Source organism: Gigantopelta aegis, chromosome 3, assembly GCF_016097555.1.
Source record: "Gigantopelta aegis isolate Gae_Host chromosome 3, Gae_host_genome, whole genome shotgun sequence".
Classification (NCBI taxonomy): Eukaryota; Metazoa; Mollusca; class Gastropoda; order Neomphalida; family Peltospiridae; genus Gigantopelta; species Gigantopelta aegis.
The window spans coordinates 64285149-64304953 of NC_054701.1; the positions used below are offsets into that span (position 1 = coordinate 64285149).

General features: G+C 39.9%; 2 protein-coding genes across 3 annotated transcripts in view; both read left to right on the forward strand.

Moving 5' to 3' along the window:
* LOC121368419 (myogenesis-regulating glycosidase-like) overlaps nt 1–19805 on the forward strand; it is a 182177-nt gene that overhangs the window by 137941 nt on the left and 24431 nt on the right. The window lies entirely within an intron of this gene.
* LOC121368778 lies at nt 19015–19608 on the forward strand. Its single transcript, XM_041493525.1, has one exon. The coding sequence runs from the start codon at nt 19015–19017 to the stop codon at nt 19606–19608; it is 594 nt and encodes a 197-aa protein (XP_041349459.1).

Below are 19805 nucleotides of genomic sequence, written 5' to 3' on the forward strand. Positions count from 1 at the left end.
ACCTATCAAAACAACATACATCAAATTTGCCTCCCCCTCTCTCTCTCTCTCTCTCTCTCTCTCTCTCTCTCTCTCTCTCTCTCTCTCTCTCTCTCTCTGTGTGTGTGTGTCCGTCTCTCTGTGTGTGTCTGTCTCTCTGTACAGACAGACACATACAGTATGTGTCTGTCTGTCTCTCTCTGTCTGTCTTTCTCTGTGTCCGTCTCTCTGTCTCTCTGTCTCTCTCTGTCTCTCTCTCTCTCTCAATATCTCTCCATCTGTCTTTCTCTGTCTCTGTCTCTTTCTCTGTCTCTGTCTCTTTCTCTCTCTTTTTCTTTGTCTCTCTCTCTTTCCCTATCTCTCTCTCTCTGTCTCTCTCCTCTCTCTCTGTCTTTCTCTCTATCTATATCTGTCTCTCTTTCTGTCTCTCTCTCTCTATCTGTCTCTCTGTATTGCTCTCTATCTATCTATCTCTCTGTATGTGTGTGTGTGTATGTCTAAGTATGTATGCATCCGCCCATTATAATTATGTATCATTCATTATTACTTTAACCTCATCTGACAGATTAGATATTCGACCTAGTTTCCACCGAGAGCTCGTCTCGTCTTGTGTTTTTGTCAACAAAACTTTAGACCTTGGCACACTTTGATATTTGTCCCGTGTTCTATCACTTGACAAGATACGCCTCGGTGATTCTCCGATATATAGGCCTATGGGGGCGGGACGTAGTCCAGTGGTAAAGCGCTCGACTCATTGGGCTATTTCTCGTTCCAGCCAGTGCACCACGATTGGTATATCGAAGACCGTGGTATGTGCTATCTTGTCTGTGGAATTGTACATATAAAAGATTCTTTGCTAGTAATGGAAAAAATGTAGCGGGTTTCCTCTCTAAGACTGCCAGAATTACCAAATGTTTAACATCCTATAGCCAATGATTAATTAATCAATGTATGTGCTCTAGTGGTGTTGTTAAACAAAACAAAATTTGAATGTGCTCTTTTCCTTTTTCTTTTTTGTTTTTCCTTCTTGGCCCCAGATAATAATAATTATTTTTTTTTTTTTTTTTAAAACCCCAAACAAACAAAACAAAAAACAAACAAAATATCATCAACAACAATATACATAAAGTGTGTGTGGATTATATCTATTCATGTGTATATATTTTGCCATTTATATGTATGTATATAAAACTGTGTATACCATATGAACTTTAAAAAATATTGTGAGACAGTGAGCTCAGGGCACCCCGACCCTGACACTCATTTTATATTTCTGGGGACAATTAAAAAAAACAAAACAAACAATTAATGTGCTGTGCATCCCTAAAATTCGCGTTTTTACGTAGTAATCACATACTTAGAGGAACTGGACCCGGGAATTGTCTAAATTTATTTTGCTTGAATAATTATTTATTTACATCCAATTAAATGTTAGTTGTACTGATGTCTAAAGAGAGTATCGGACAATTTTTGAGGTGATTTTTCAGTCCGAAAAAAAGAGAGAGAATGCACATGATTGCATGTGCAGAAATGATAATTTCATACAAGAAAGCACCACCATGTTTTGACGACAAATGAGGAACTTGATGCACATTTAAAGTTTCGATTTGTTTATTCTGTGCGGCATGCGTATACCTGAATTGGAATTGGGTATAAGCGCAAATTAAAAAACAAAATTCAACCCCCCTAAAAACAAATACCCAAACACCACCCAATAAATACACACACACACACACACACACACCCCAACAACAAAACCCCCCAAACGAACAAACAAACAAAACAAAGATAGAATTGTACGAACACTTTTGTTTTTTTAAATGTGTGTCTATAACGAAATAAAGATCTGTTCAGTCGTTTTTTTACAAGACTATTAGACATGACAAATCGATAAATGTTCCACCTTAATAAAACATTTGTCTGATTATTGACAAGCAATTAAAGAATAGATTTATGAAAGTAATGAACTCCATATTTAAACGCAGAGCGCAATGTTTACCCATGCCAGCTGCTACATAAAAGCAATAATTATGGATTAGTATAACCTCAATGTCCTGGGCAGACAGTCCAGATTACTAAGATGTGTGCCAAGGACAACGTATTTGAATCTTGATTGGGCTAAATTGCAAGCAGGAAAATAAACTGAACCGAAACGAAATTTAGCATAACCGTCTTCGATGGCAGAGTAGTTAGTCATCGGACTTGAAGTTGACCAGAAGGTACTCGGTTCGATTCCAGTGTTGGTTATCACCTAGCAGGAGCTCTAATGATGTTTTAAGGGCGACAATGTTAAAATAGTTAGCTAAAACAGTATTTATGTAATATATCAACCAAACTACAACCCGTAAATATGAATACTATAAGACCTCCCAAAGTATTAACTGAAGAAAGTGGAACCTTTTATAACTCATTTTCGACAATGTTAACGTATGTGGCTACCAAACTATAATCCATAAATATGAATACTACAACACCCCTCTCAAAGTATTAACTGAAGAAAGTAGAACCTTATATAGCTGATTTTCGACAATGTTAACGTATGTAGCTAAAAACACATGTAATATATACTCTTCAAAAGAAGAAACGCAAAACCACATTGTCGTAACATTTGGAGAATTGATTTAATTATTGAATGGTGAGTCCGATAATTACCAAATGTTGCAGAATTGTTCACAATTCACTCTAGTCCATTGTGAGTAAGTGATAGGACACACCACCAAGGTCAAGGTCATCTGGAGTCAATACCGGGTGTGGCCTCCGCGTGTGTTGACAACTGCCTGGCACCGCCTGCCCATTGAAGCAACCAGAGTACGGATGACGTCCCGGGGGATGGTGGCCCACTCGGCCTGCAAGGCTGCTGCCAGCTCGGGCAGGGTCTGGGGCTGTGGTTGTCGCTGTCGGAGGCGTCGGTCCAACTCGTCCCATAGAATCTCAATTGGGTTCAAATCCGGTGATATCGATGGCCAAGGAAGGACATTAATGTTGTTGTTCTGTAGGAAAGCCGTTGTGAGACGTGCTGTGTGAGGCCTGGCGTTGTCATGTTGGAACACTGCGTTGGCGTTGGCCATAACTGGAACGATGTGTGGCCGGAGGATCTGGTCAATGTAGCCCTGTGCATTCAGGTTGCCCTGCACGTGGACCAGGTCAGTTCTGCCAGTGTGTGAGATGGCTGCCCACACCATGACGCTACCCCCGCCGAATCTGTCCACTTCCTGCACGCAGTTTGCCGCATAACGTTCACCACGACGCCTATACACGCGACATCTTCCATCATGACGTCGGAGCAGAAATCGGGACTCGTCACTGAACCACACCTGTCTCCATCGCAGTTGAGGCCATTGTCGATGAATCTGGCACCACTGCAGTCGGAGTCGACGGTGTTGTGGTGTTAAGATGACACCTCGAACTGGACGTCTGGCACGAATTCCTACCTCACGTAGGCGGTTCCGTACGGTCTGGTCGGATATCCTGCGCAAACCTGGTATTGCTGCGGCTGTGGAGGTGGCAGTAGTCAATCGTTCCCGAAGGTGGCGTACCCGGATGTAGCGGTCCTGCCCGGGGGTAGTGACCCGTGGTCGACCGGATCTAGGGAGGTCACGTGTTGATCCATGTTGCTGGTAACGGTCCCACAGTCTGGAGATGGTGCTTGGGGACACATGGAATGCCCTGGCAACGGCCGTTCTGGATTCGCCTGCGTCTAGTCGGCCGATGGCATTGTTTCTCTGCGGTTCACTGAGACGTGGCATGTCCTGGATTGTCAACTGTCGGCCAGATACAGAGGCCAGGCAAGCGAACACCCTGCACTTTTATACTGTCGGTGTTCATGTTGCACGTGCAGACAACGCACGTGCAGTGGTGACATGGTTTGCACGTGGCTGCGTTTTTGCGAATATTCACATTTTGGAACTTTATTGTACAGTAGCTGCGTTTTATCGAATGTAACCGTGGGAATGTGTTTGGGACATGCAATGACCTTATATTCACAAAGCATGAACCGGTAGGAAACATAAAATCGGAGTTATAACCCATTTGTACCCTTTTGCGTTTCTTTTTTTGAAGAGTATATCAACGAAACTATAATCCATAAATATGAATACTACAACACCCCTCTCAAAGTATTAACCGAAGAAAGTAGAACCTTATATAGCTGATTTTCGACAATGTTAACGTATCTAGCTAAAAACACATGTAATATATCAACGAAACTATCATCCATAAATATGAATACTACAACACCCCTCTCAAAGTATTAACTGAAGAAAGTAGAACCTTATATAGCTGATTTTCGACAATGTTAACGTATGTAGCTAAAAACACATGTAATATATCAACGGAACTATAATCCATAAACATGATTACTACAAGACCTCTCAGAGTATTAACCGAAGAAAGCGAATGGGAAACCGTTTATGGCTTATTTTCCATTTAAAAGGAAACGCTAAGACTAGTGTACTTCGAACTCTGACACGGCCGGAAACTGCCTGCACCTCGTATTCTATTCCTACCAAGAAAAGCGGAAAGGTATCTTTAATTTGTACTTGGTATACACAACACATAATGACCAATGGTCAAGTGGTTTCACGTGGACATTCAGAACAGGCTGTTATAGCGCACGCATATTGTAGGCATAGGTTCTGACCACTGCCAGCAACTTCGTCCGTTTGTTTGTTTTGTTTAACGACACTACTGGAGCACATTGATTAATTAATCATCGGCTATTGGATGTTAAATATTTGGTAAATCTGACACATAGTCATCAGAGGAAACCCGCTATATTTTTCCTAATGCAGCAAGGGATTTTTTATATGTACTTTCCCACAGACAGGAAAGCATATACCACGGCCTTTGACCAGTTGTGGTGCACTGGTTGGAACGAGAGAAAAAATTCAATTAGTTGAATGGATCCACCGAGGTGGTTCGATCCTTCGATGCAAGCACTTCATGCGAGCACTCAACCGACTGAGCTAAATCCCGCCCGCTCCTTCGTCCGAGACAGGAAATATTTTTGGGGAGGGAAAGCATTAAAAAAAGGACCAGTCGTGGGATACTGTTAGGGATGGAGAAGGAAACCCGAATCATCAAGGGGGATCGATCGCTCGACCCATCGCATCTGAACGGATCGCTCTACCACGAATCTGTACATCTCGCCCAAATTAGGAATGGAACGTAATGTTACTGGAATTAATTTGGAAGCACAAAGACGGCAAACAAAGTGATGGAAATTTCGAATGCACAAAGTTAGACTGAAAACTAAAAAAAGAAAAAAAGAAAAGAAAGAATGAACAGGAAAGAAACGGGAGCCAATACCTTTTATTTGTTGGTATAGGTTATTGGTCATTAGCCACTGTCTTATTTAGATGTTAGCGGATATAAGATACAGTTTATGTCCAGCCAACACTCCATGTTCCTTGTGACATTCACGAACCCAGCACCAGGGTTTGACATCTATTTAACGCCGAAAATGAGCTATTTGCGGAATATGGATGATTGGAGGGGGAAAAAAACCTAAAGAAAATTATTTATGTAAATTTTAAACTCACAATTTATCAGCCTAGTTTTAAGACTAGAAAATAAGCGCTATAATAAAGTTAAAGTTATTTTGTTTAACGATAAAACAAGAGCACATTGATTTATACACCATTGGCTATTGAATGTCAAACATTTGGTAATTTTAACCTGCAGTCTTAGCGAGGAAACCCGCTACATTGTTTTCATTAGTAACAAGGGATATTTTATATGTACATTTGTACCATCCTACAGACAGGATAGCACATACAACGGCCTTTGATAACCCAGTCGTGGTGCACTGGCTGGAACGAGAAATAGCCCAACGGGCCCACCGACGGAGATCGATCCCAGATCGACCACGCATCAAGCGTGCGCTTTACCACTGGGCTACGTCACGCCCAGTGTCATAATAATTATAATAATTACAAACAGTACAAATAATACAGTTAGAAACATACATAAGCCACATTCCTTTGTCCGTATCATGACGCATCTGCCACATTGATACAATGTCCTGCGTGAAATACATTCTCGTAAACATACTACAGGTATTTGTAAACGTAAAGTTACGATCGTTTATAAATTTAGCCCCGGGGCTGCTGTCCATAGCGACATTCAATAACAGATCTACGAAAGGAAAGGAAATGTTTTATTTAACGACGCACTCAACAAATTTTATTTACGGTTATATGGCGTCGGACATATGGTTAAGGACTACACAAATATTGAGAGAGGAAACCCGCTGTCGCCACTCCATGGGCTACTCTTTTCGATTAGCAGCAAGGGATCTTTTATATGCACCATCCCATAGACATGGGACACGGGTACAACATACATAATTTCAGACATGGGTGCGTTGAGACAACCCATTTGTTGGGGTGATAGTAGGTACATGTATTTGCATAACTTTTACCATTTTGTTGTGGACTCAATCTGGGCCTAATCCACGAAGGCCATACATTCCTTCTTTAATATATATAATATATATACATACATACATATACATACATACATATACATATACATATACATATACATATACATATACATATACATATACATATACATATACTTACATACAAACATACATACATATGGCCTACATACATAGATATACTATTGCAAATTAGATGTAAATTAACCAGGTCACAGCAGCACAACGTTTATTGACATGCAAATAAACGTGCCACGGCGACAATACAGAATTGACGTATGCATTCATAATGATAAACCAAAAAACGGTTAATAGACCAACTTTACATTAAAGCTGTTCAGCGTTTTGAAAACAAACAAAAATGTCAGGTACTAGTTTATTTAATGTAAGGATATTCCTTTTGAAAAGACACTGCACCATATATTCATACGCTGTTTGAATATCGAGTAATGACTGACTGGAATTAAAGTTGCGCATGCAGTTAACAAAGACACGTTGTATTAAGCTTGGGTTTATATGATAAAGCGATTATTACCTATTTCTGTTTGAGAGAGAGAGAGAGAGAGAGAGAGAGAGAGAGAGAGAGAGAGAGAGAGAGAGAGAGAGAGAGAGAGAGAGAGAGAGAGAGAGAGAGAGAGAGACAGACAGACAGACAGACAGACAGACAGACAGACAGACAGACAGACAGACAGACAGACAGACAGACAGACAGACAGACAGACAGACAGACAGACAGACAGACAGACAGACAGACAGACAGACAGACAGACAGACAGACAGACAGACAGACAGACAGACAGACAGACAGACAGACAGACAGACAGACAGACAGACAGACAGACAGACAGACAGACAGACAGACAGACAGACAGACAGACAGACAGACAGACAGAGCGCGCGCGCGCGAGCAAAAATGAGGAAGAAAGATATCACACAAATATACAGGAATCAAAATATATCTTTGTGAAAGAAGAACCGGGATATCATATGGGTTGATACACATACAGGCACACATGAACACACATAAACATACATGCATGTATGCATGCATCCATCCATCTATCCATCCATCCATCTATCCATCCATCTATTCCAGACAGGGTGTAGCCCAGTGGTAGATAGCTTGCATGAAGCGCCGTCTGTCTATATTCGATCCCCCTCGGTGGACCCATTGGACTATTTATTGTTCCACCCAGTTCGCCACGAGTGATATATCTAAGACCGTGGTATGTGCTACCCAGTCAGTGGGATGGTGCACAGAAACGATCCATTGCTACTAATGGAAAAATGTAGCGAGTTTCCTTTCCTCTCTAAAACTCCAACTGGTGATTAATAAATCAATCAATGTGTTCTAGTGGTGTCGTTAAACAAAACAATCTTTAAACCATCCATCGATCCATCCATACGTACGTACGTACCTACGTATCAATCCACCCACCTACCTGCCTACATCCTTACGTCCATACCTACATCCATACATGCATACATATATACATAGATAGTAGATACACGCACACACATTCATGAATCAATTTTTGGAATACCACGAATCATCACGCGTTCTCAGATGGCGATTGAGATTACAAGTATACTCTGATATATAATCACAAAATATGCATTGTTTCAGCGATCCAGAACTGGCATCTTCTATCTCGACTTTATTGCCAAAGCTAACGAAGCTTACCGGCCTCGGTGGCGCAGTGGTTAAGCCATCGGGCTACAGGCTGGTAGGTACAGGGTTCGCAGCCCCGTACTGGCTCCAACCTAGAGCGAGTTCTTAAGGGCTCAATGGGTAGGTGTAAGGCCACTACACCCTCTTCTCTTTCACTAACCACAAACCAACTAACCCACTGTTCTGGACAAACAGCCCAGATAGCCGAGGTGTGTGCCCAAAACAGCGTGCTTGAACCTTAATTGGATATAAGCACGAAAGTAAGTTGAAATGAGATAACGAAGCTTAATCCGAGCTTATTAAAAAATGTCACTACAATATGTTTGAGGTACAATTAAAATGATCATATAGTTGTAAATATTACAGAATTGTGATTATTGAAATCGCGATGACTGAAGGAAAGAAATTATGAAAAATTTAATTCATTTACATAATAATGATGTTTGATTTTTGTTTTATGTTCATAGGAACGCATTCTTTCATATTACATTATATATCACAGGAATCGCAATTCACTTCATATGATTACAGTATTGAAATCGCAATGACTAAATAAAACAAATTATCAAAAAATTCAATCTGATTAAAATTAGCTCTACTGGGTCTACCCAGGTAGATCTAACAGCATTGCGTAGACTCCCATGTCCAGGTAACATTTCATCTATAAATAACAATTCAAATATCGACCAATTACACTTCGCCGTTTATAGCGTTATTCGGGAGCATACAAATTCTAAAAATATCGGGCGAGACTATTTATGTAATAGGCGAACTTGTTGGTCTATTTCAACATTAAAAAAACAGGGGGAAAGTGCAGTAATAAACTCTGGATTGTATACTAGTATAAACAGATTTTATGGCTATACCTTCACGGGTTTTTTTTTCGTCTTAAAACGAATTTTATATAACATTTTATATTGAAATTAGTTTCCGGCATACTTCGTAATTCACCCGAATCATTTCGTATACCCTCGGCATAATCCAGAATGTTTTCAAATTCTTTTTAAATCACTGGCATGATTTTGCAAGTAAGGTTTTGATTGGTCGAATGAAAGGTCAACTGGACATGAGCTCCAACGGGCTGCTGTTAGATCCACATGTAATACTAGAGCTAATTTTAATTAGATTGCCAAAATTTCATTTCTATCTCGACTTCACTGCCAAAGCTAATGAAGCTTAATCCGAACTTATCAATTTCCATCTTCAGAAAATTTATCTACAATATGTTTGAGGTGCAATTAAAATGATCATATAATTGTATGTAAATATTACAGAATTGCGATTACTTCAGCATAGGAATCGCAATTCACTTCATTTGAGTACAGTATTGAAATCGCGATGACTGCAGGAAAGAAATTATCCAAAATGTAATTTATTTACGTAATAATGATGTCAGATTTTTGTTTCATGTTCATAGGAACGCATTATTTTCATATTAAAGTATATATTATATTGAGTTTACTATTCTAATACCATAAACCAGTCAATTAAAAACAGTTATCCTTTTTTCTGAAAGCACCATACAATTGTATTAATTGTCCGCTTATCATACCACTCGCCATTCTGTTATTCTACTATATGCTGCATGATTCTATCAGTAATTCAAAGAAGGAAAAAATGCTTACCAAACTGTTTTAAATCCTAATGTTGTCTAAACTTAACTTAACCAAACGTAGTGTCCATTTTTACGGGTTAAAACTAGGGTGTTCGCCTTTAATAATGTAAAAAATATTTTTCGCAAAGCTTGTAAAATTGCTACAAACCCAGGATAGTCCCTTGAGGTCATGTTCTATAATTACACAATACCATCGTAAACGGATAAAGTTATTGATTTTCTGGATATGCGTCAGAATGATTACGTAATCGTGTTCGGCACGTAATTAAACCAATAGTAATTAATTATTACACAGTTCGTGTGTGTCCAAATGTAATCAATGACTGATCAACATGACTGTTATGATTAATAATACAACACAAATAAAACATATATTATTCAGTGTTAAACCTAAACAACTCGCACAGCATTTTTTCTAGTCTCGTTCTGTAAATACTCTTTCGAAAATAAAGGCTGTCTAGACATCAGTGCTCCGTTCCACGAAGTAATCGTAGCGCTAAGATCACCTTAAGTGCAGCAGGTAGCTATGCACTTAAGGTTATCATAGGGCTAAGATAGTTTCGTGGAACGGAGCCCTGGACAATAAGACTCGTTCTATTTATCGTCTTGCTGGAGTTATCATTTATCATTATATATAATATATCATTTATTATACATGTATGTAGTTTATTAACTTGTCTCGTCCAGACTACATTATATTGTCTCGGTCAGTTAAAGGGACATACCCTAGTTTCAACCCGTGAAAATTAACACTAAGTTTAGTTAATCCACAAACCTGTAACACATTTGGATACAGTTACAATTCAGTGAAACATGAGTCTGTGACTTTGAAATGGTGAAATACCCTCTAAAAATTGACTAAAACTCAACACCATAACTGTTACCTCTCAGACGCACGTGCGGTTTTAAAAATATGAGAAAGACATTTTGTGATGTTAAAAACACCAGGATGACCAAAAAACATTTCGAATGTACGGAAATTTATCATCTAAACCATAAAATCTAAGTAAAGTGTGATTTTAGTTATCAAAAAACGGCTATAATTATCAAAAATATATCTTAGTGTTTAAAAACTAGGGTATGCCCCTTTAAGAATCTTAAAGAAAATAAGGATGGTTGAATTAAGTTAAACAGTTTCATCGAGTCCAGATTGTGGTGTAAACCAAGATTGGATTGCACAGTCTGACTCCATCGAGATTTTTTTCTTTTAATTTATTATTATTATTATTTTTATTTTTTATTTTTTTTACTAGACTCACGTAGCCCAGATGTAAAGCGCTCGTTTGAGGCGCGGTCGGTCTGGGATCGATCCCCGTCGGTGGGCCCATTGGGCTATTTCTCGTTCCAGCCAGTGCACCATGACTGGTATATCAACTGCCGTGGTATGTGCTATCCTGTCTGTGGGATGGTGCATATAAAGGATCCCTTGCTACTAATGGCAAAATGTAGCGGGTTTCCTCTCTAAATTACCAAATGTTTTACATCCAATAGCCGATAATTAATAAATCAATGTGCTCTAGTGGTGTCGTTAAACAAAACAAACTTTAACTTTAACAATGCTGAATGATGTACACAGCAGGAGTCTGGAAGATCAAATAGTTTCGTTTTGTCAAAGGATTTATTTCAAATAAGATTGGTTTATTGGACTAGAACAAAGGCCTTTGAAGTTTTCTTTCAGTAATTGTTTGTTGTGGGGTTTGTGTGTGGCACATCTTACTATTGTGAACGTGCACCGGTAAAGGTGTTTTGTGATGAAAACATACAATTAACTAATTGATCACACATTGTGACCCCCCCCCCCCCCCACACACACACACACGATACACACACACACACACACACACAGACACACACACATACACACACAATACACCGTTAAAAATAAAACCCACACACTACAGATATACGATACACACAGACACACGATACACACACACAATACACAGTCAAACACACACACACACACAGACACACACACACACATACACACAAACACACACACACACACACACACACAGACAGACACACACACACACACACGCACACACACACACACACACACACACACACACACCCTGTACCTACCAGCCTGTAGTCCGATGACTTAACCCACTGCGCCACCGAGTCCGGTTAATAATAATATAATAATATATTTGTATTTCAGATCAGAGATCCATAGAACATATATAAACATCACATACAAAACTGATTACATAATATACAGCAGCTTGTGCCAGCGATATACACATACAGATTTGACGTACACAGTTGTACACCGCAGGTGGGCAAGTAGGTGCTTGAGGTTGTTTCGATTCTGCGCTTCAGCGAATATGCTGTTGAGCGAAGTAAAGCGCCAAAGCTTTTTACTCGATGACTGACAAACATCTTGCTGGCACTGTATGGTCGTCGTTGGCCGATCATCCATCGGTATGCATTATTATAACATATGTTAAGATCATATGTTATTTCACCCATAATGCACCCGCGTACAAATTACTACAATAACTCACAAATAATTGTGTTTTAACAGATTCTGAACATTTTGCAAATCGCCGCAACAACATGTTTGCACGTACACAAAGGGCTCTATACTGTCGTTTAATGTCTTTATCGTCTTTCATGTTTTTGCATATAATATGACCTATATATTTATAGTTGTTAACAAATTTCAGTACATCACCACACAAATATATCGAAGGCACATTGATCAACTTCAGAGTTTCTGGCTCAATACACATACAAACATTTTTCATTGTATTATATATAATATCATAATCTTCTGCAAATTTCTCGCAAATCGTTAACATTTTTCTTAATGCAGAAATAGATGGGCAAAGAAGTGACATATCATCAGCAAAACAGAAGTTATTTAGAAACACCCCACCAACATTACACCCAACTGCACATTTGGTTAAGCTTTGTATTGCAGGCTGTACCAGAGAAGTCTGGGCTTAAACAAATTACCTATTACCACGTAACCTGATCATGAACGGTATTAGAAGCACACGCTATTCCCATCGATATTAGCCGCTGCACTGTAATCCCGGAATGAATTGTAAATCTTTCGTTCTCGTTTACCACAGATGTCCTGTAATAAACTATTTACCCATATTCGTGTATGAAATCGATTTCCATCAGTAATAGCTGTAGTAACAGAAAAAGAAACCTTACATAATCTACGTACACGCGGTTATATCACGTGCGTAACCATTGGGATGCTGGGTGGGGCTGGGGGTGGGAGTGGGGTGGGGGTGAGGAGTCGATGAAGGAAAGGAAATGGTTTATTTAACGACGCACTCAACACTTTTTATTTACGGTTATATGGCGTCGGACATATGGTTAAGGACCACAGAGATATTGAGAGAGGAAACCCGCTGTCGCCCCTTCATGGGCTACTCTTTTTCGATTAGCAGCAAGGGATCTTTTATATGCACCATCGCATAGACAGGATAGCACATACCACGGCATTTGATGTACCAGTCTTAGTCCACTGGCTGGAGGGGGCGATGATGTCGATCGACTCACCTCCAGCTGACTGATCTACATTTTTTTGTTTATTGTGAATTTGTCAAAATCAAAACGGCCACTCGAAGCTTGGCAAAATAATTTAAGTGGATGCTACGGGTCTTCAAAAAGGTTCCAGCGTCTATCTATCAGCATATGAAATGATTTTAAATATTTTACACTCTTTGCCTGAAACAAAACTCACGTTTGTAAATAGTAGGCATTACAATCCAAATTATCAATCTTCATGGACATAAATAATTTCAATCTACAGTAGAACCGAGAAAATATTGCCGCATGGGTTAATATACAATAATGTTCCACATGGATATGCACACACTATATTCTAATTATTGTTATGGATATATAAGATATTTTAATGTACGTCCGTTGGAGAGAACAGTATGTGAGATATTTAATATCATATAACGATATCACTTATATTGGTTATAGATTTAAAGACATCTGATTGGCCAATAGCACGTTAAAACCCAAAGCAATACAGATGAAAATTTAAAGTTTGTTTTGTTTAACGACACCACAGGAGCACATTGATGAATAAATCATCGGCTATTGGATGTCAAACATTTGGTAATTCGTAGTCATTAGAGAAAACCTGCTACATTTTTCCTAATGCAGCAAGGGATCTTTTATATGCACTTTCCCACAGACAGGAAAGCACATACCACGACCTTTGGAACGAGAAAAAAAACCCCAATCAGCTTAATGGATCCATCGAGGTGGTTCGATCCTGCGACGGAAGCACCTCCTGCAAGCACTTAACCGACTGAGCTTAATCCCGCCCCACCCCACACGGATGAATGAAATAAACACTAATGAAACATATTTCTCAGTGATGTATGTTAACAGTACATGTGCAAACGCGAATTAACCGTTAATACATTTGTAGCTGGGAAGGTCGTTCAAATTTTGTTTTTCAATCTGGTGGTTTGTTTGTTTGTTTGTTGCTCTTTGTTTTTTGTTTTTTTTATATAGTATATAAGAAACAGTTGTTATATAGGTATTAGTTTGTATTGCATAATCTTCAGAGATAGACGGAAGAACTGTTCCCTTCAAACCGACCTCGGTGGCGTCGTGGTTAGGCCATCGGTCTACAGACTGGTAGGTACTGGGTTCGGATCCCAGTCGAGGCATGGGGTATCCAGATACCGACTCCAAATTGAGTGATTGCTTCGCAAGGCTCAATGGGTAGGTGTAAACCATTTGCACCGACCAGTGATCCATAACTGGTTCAACAAAGTCCATGGTTTGTGCTATCCTGCCTGTGGGAAGCGCAAATAAAAGATCCCTTGCTGCTAATCGGAAAGAGTAGCTCATGTAGTGGCGACAGCGGGTTTTCTCTCAAACTCTTTGTGGTCCATAACCATATGTCTGACGCCATATAACCGTAAATAAAATGTGTTGAGTGCGTCGCTAAATAAAACATTTCTTTCTTTCTTTTTTTGATCCCCTCGACCCCCTTCGCCCTACCCACAGTCAGCTCGCGTTAGCTCGTTAGGCACACTTTGAAACAATCCCTTGTTAAGATAAGGCTGGTAGGTACAGGGTTCGCAGCCCGGTACCGACTCCAACCCAGAGCGAGTTCTTAAGGGCTCAATGGGTAGGTGTAAGGCCACTACACCCTCTTCTCTCTCACTAACAACTAACCAACTAACAACTAACCCTCTGTCCTGGACAGACAGCCCAGATAGCTGAGGTAATTGGATATAAGCACGAAAATAAGTTAAAATGAAATGTTAAGATAAATGACATCCAACAGTATTTTCTATATATAGACAAACAGTGGTAACATAGCAATCATTGTTTGGGTCATCAGGCTTAATAGCTGTTGGAAATGGTTGGATTCTACGGGTAATTGTATCTGATCAGCGAACAAACGAAAGCCATTATCTAGAAAATTGGAATCTAGACAGTATTCTATCAGTTTGTTAAAACCGTGAAAGGCTGTCTGTGTGTTTATAAATAGTTGTACGACGTAGAAGAAATAAAGAGTTAATAAGACATATAACAATATATATATATAACATCTCTCTCTCTCTCTCTCTCTCTCTCTCTCTCTCTCTCTCTCTCTCTCTCTCTCTCTCTCTCTCTCTCTCTCTCTCTCTCTCTCTCTCTCTCTTCCTACTATCTCTATGATCTCTTCTATCTCTATCTTTCTCTCCTCTCTCACTTTCACCGGCCCCCCCCCCTCCTCTCTATCTCTCTCTCTTCTCTCTCTCTCTCTCTCTCTCTCTCTCTCTCTCTCTCTCTCCTCTCTCTCTCTCTCTCCTACTATCTCTATGATCTCTTCTATCTCTATCTTTCTCTCATCTCTCTCACTTTCACCGCCCTCTCTCTCTCTCTCTCTCTCTCTCTCTCTCTCTCTCTCTCTCTCTCTCTCTCTCTCTCTCTGTGTGTGTGTGTGTGTGTCACGATATGTTTATATATGTACCATGGAGATCATGTTTACGACTACTGTTTATCAGCTCTACGTGTATAATTAATTAACTATAGGAATAGAAGTTCTGTCGCTGTCTAGGTTTAGATTGATTAAGACAATGAAAAAAAATACTATTTTTATCACTCCCCAGACAGACATTATGTACACCAAAAGGTTGTGGTATATATGTGCTATTTCCTAGCTTTTGTGTTAAAGTGGATGTAACAGATCACTTGCGACTAATGGTTGCATAGTACCAAAGAAGAGAGTTCCGTGTCAAAGTTCGACGTGCAAATATTTACGGAGTAAAAGCAGCTGTGGGTGTGATTGGTAGTAATATGCGACATTGATTATTTGTGCAAATACTATTATCCATTAACAATAAATAAATACACTTGTATTTGTTATACAGTTGTTATGCAGTATACATCAGAGGTTGAAACTAATGCGGGTAACCCCCAAAATATGGAACTGCGATTTTCAGCAAAAATTACGGTTGCTATTAAAAACATTAATTAAATCTCTTAAATGATACGTGACATCACCCCCCCCCCCCCCCCCCCCCCACCCCCCCCCCCCCCCCCCCCCCCCCCCCCCCCCCCCACCCCCCCCCACCACCCCCCCCCCCCCCCCCCCCCATTTTCTTGCAGGTAGATTAGATATGAGATGCCACACATTCTATTGCTGTACTTCCTGGATGTGTTGAAACGTTGCTAATATCAGTTTTATTAGTAAACGTTAACATTATCGGCAATAGAAATTAATTTGGTCTATTAGAACCTATAATGGGTAATGTCATTGGCGAATCCAGAGAGGTGGGGTGTCACATGGGACCCATAACGCCCTCCGCCGGTGCTTTTTGGAATTTTGTGACACCCCTTTACAAAATCCTGGATCCACCCTGAATGTGGGGAATCATTAAAAATGTAGACATAACGAGTTTCTTCTCACACTAACCAGTGTAAATAATCTGTCCTAGGCAAGCAGCCCAAGTTTAAACATTACTTGGCTATAAAAGTTTGTTTTGTTAAACGAAACCAATACAACACATTAAGTTTTTAATCATCAGCTACTGAATATCAAATATTTTGTAATTCTTAGAGAGGAAAAAGGCTACCTTTTTTTTTTTATTAGCAGCAAGGGATCTTTAATATGCACCATCCCACAGACATGATAACGCATATCATGACTTTTGATATACCAGTTGTGGTGCACTGGTTGGAACGAGAATTCAATGGGCGACCGCAAATGAGGCGAGCGCTTTACCACTTGGCTATAAGCAGGAAAATAAAGTACATGGGGAAATTTCCAGTTCCAGCCAGTTATCTACAACTGATATATATCAAATGACGTGGTATGTATGTTGGTAAAGTAGATATAAAATATCCCTTGCTGCTAATCGAAAGGCATAGCCTAAGTGGCTTCTTCTTCTAAGTTTGAGCGGGACGTAGCCCAGTGGTGAAGTGCACGCCTTATGCGCAGTCAGTCTAGGATCGATCGCGTTGGTGGGCCCATTGAGCTAATTCTCGTTCCAGTCAGTGCACCACGACTGGTATATCAAAGGCCGTGGTATGTGCTATCCTCTCTGTGGGATTGTGCATATAAAAGATCCCTTGTTACTAATGGAAAAATGTAGCGGGTTTCCTCTCTATATGTTTGACATCCAGTAGCCGATGATTAATAAATCAATGTGCTCTAGTGGTGTCGTTAAACAAAACAAACTTCTTCTAAGTTGCTTCTTCTCTCATTATCTATATTAAGTATAACAATCCACGGACAGGAAATAGCCGCTTGATGAACCATTATTATGCTGGGTTATAATCATTAATAAACACTCTTTTCGTTTTTAATAACAATAACTTCCCTCCCTAGCTATTTAAAATAACATAGCTTTGGGGACATCCATACATCATCTTCAACCGGATAACCTAATTACTACGTAATGTGATATACAGAATGACATTTCGCAAACGTTTTAACTGAAGGTTAACGTGTCATTGCATGGTTATAAACTTACAGGTACTTGTTCCTGTTAATCACTGTATGACATTTCTGGTTACAATAATAGTAATTGTTTTCGCGTCCTGGCACCTGCAAATTCATCTAGAACTATAAAGCCAAATCCCATTAGGCTATTTCTCGTGACAGCCAGTGCACCATGACTGGTATATCAAAGGCCGCGGTATGTGCTATCCTGTCTGTGGGATGGTGCATATAAAAGATCCCCTGGTTTCCTCTCTAAGACTATATATCCATTAGCAGCAAGGGATCTTTTATATGAACTTTTCCACAGACAGGACAGAGCATACCACGACCTTTGAGATACCAGTCGTGGAGCACGTGTTAGGACGGGAGAAAACCCCAGTCACAGTATGGGTCCAGTTAGCCTGAATACTCTGCCATTCTAGAGCTAGACGGACAACTGGACGGCTATGACCAGTGGCGGATCTAGGGGGGATAGTTATAATTTTATTATATATTAATTTTAAATTTTTTACGATCCCCCTCCAAACCTCCCTCAAAGTTCCTTTGGCATTCCACCTCATGTCACCGCCCCCCCCCACCCATGAATTTTCTGGATCCGCCACTGATGATCGCTCTCTCAGCCAGCGATAACTCTATAGCGAAAACACGGAATTGCTGCCTACCACCGTGTAGGCAAAGATTCCACTCCAATACAACATAAACCCTATGTTTGATGTTAAATACAATTAAACTGATCATTTTCGAGTTCGCTGATAAAAAACATTTGACATATTAATCACTACTACTACTACTGAGCGAAACCGGAACATTATTGAAAGGGGTGCTGTCGGGTTTCTTCCTGTGGTGGGTGTATTTGTGGTTAATATGTGAAATATTTCTTATCGCCTAACTTAAAGATTATCATTGTAATGGTATTTAGCGTCACAATACACAATGCGAATTTTTGTGATACACAAAGTGTAGTCATATAAGAGTCTCACCATGTGCAGATCGTGCGGGTGGCAGTCCTCGTAAAAATAGTAATCATACAGTGGCAGTCCTCTTATAGTCAGAGAAGGGTTATCGCCTGAGACTGGCAGTCTTCCTGTGATAAAACACCTGACAGGGACTTTTTTGTTTCTTCGTTGATTGAAAATGAATGCTTATGTAGAGCACACCAAACACATTCTACAAACCGTTAATATGTAATAAGTAATCGCACACTTGGTCCAACGTGTTAAAGGGACATACCCTGGTTTTTAAACACTAAGGCCAATGGAGGGGCAGGCATATTTATCAAGCTCCCTTCAAGAAATACCCTAACTGCAAAAGTACCAACCGGCACCCACAGTTCCAACTACAATGCAGAAACCCATGCACTTATTCAGGCTGCTACAATGATCAAGGATGCAAAAGAAGACTGTCAACAAGTTGTCTTCCTCACAGATGCTCTCTCAGTCCTACAAGCCTTGCAAGGGGAAAAACTTCCTCACCTGAATGAAGCCATGCAAGAGGTAGCAAAGGAAAGACGAGTAGCTCTACAGTGGATCCCAGCACATTGTGGGATTCCAGGAAATGAGGAAGCAGACAGGCTAGCCAAGCTAGGAGCTAATCATGTACAGCCCAGCAACAACATTAGCTTCTCAGAGAAGAAAACCTTGATAAAGGCAGCCAACAGACCCAGGACAGAACAAGATGATTACCACCTTCTCAGTCGCTTGGAACAAGTAACTCTGTTGAGACTCCGGACAGGCCACAACCGACTGAATGCTCACATGTTCAGAAAGTTTAAACTTGCAGCAACACCAACCTGCAGTTGTGGCCTGGAAGACCAAACAGCAGAACACATCTTACAGGCGTGTCCAATTCATCAAGACCTGAGACAAGCTGAGTGGCCAATCGAAACTGCCATACACACCAAACTCTATGGAAAGAGAGGCGAACTGGGAAAAACAGCTCATTTTATCTTACAGACTGGACTATTGGTCTAAATTGTGAAAGAGAAAAAAAAAAAAAAAAAAAAAACACTAAGGCATATTTTTTACTATTAGAGCCGGGTTTTTTTTATAACTAAAATCATACTTTACTTAGCTTTTATTGTTTAGATTATCCATTTCCGTACATTCGAAGTGTGTTTGGTCATCCTGGTGTTTTTAATATCACAAAATGCATTTATCATATTTTTAAA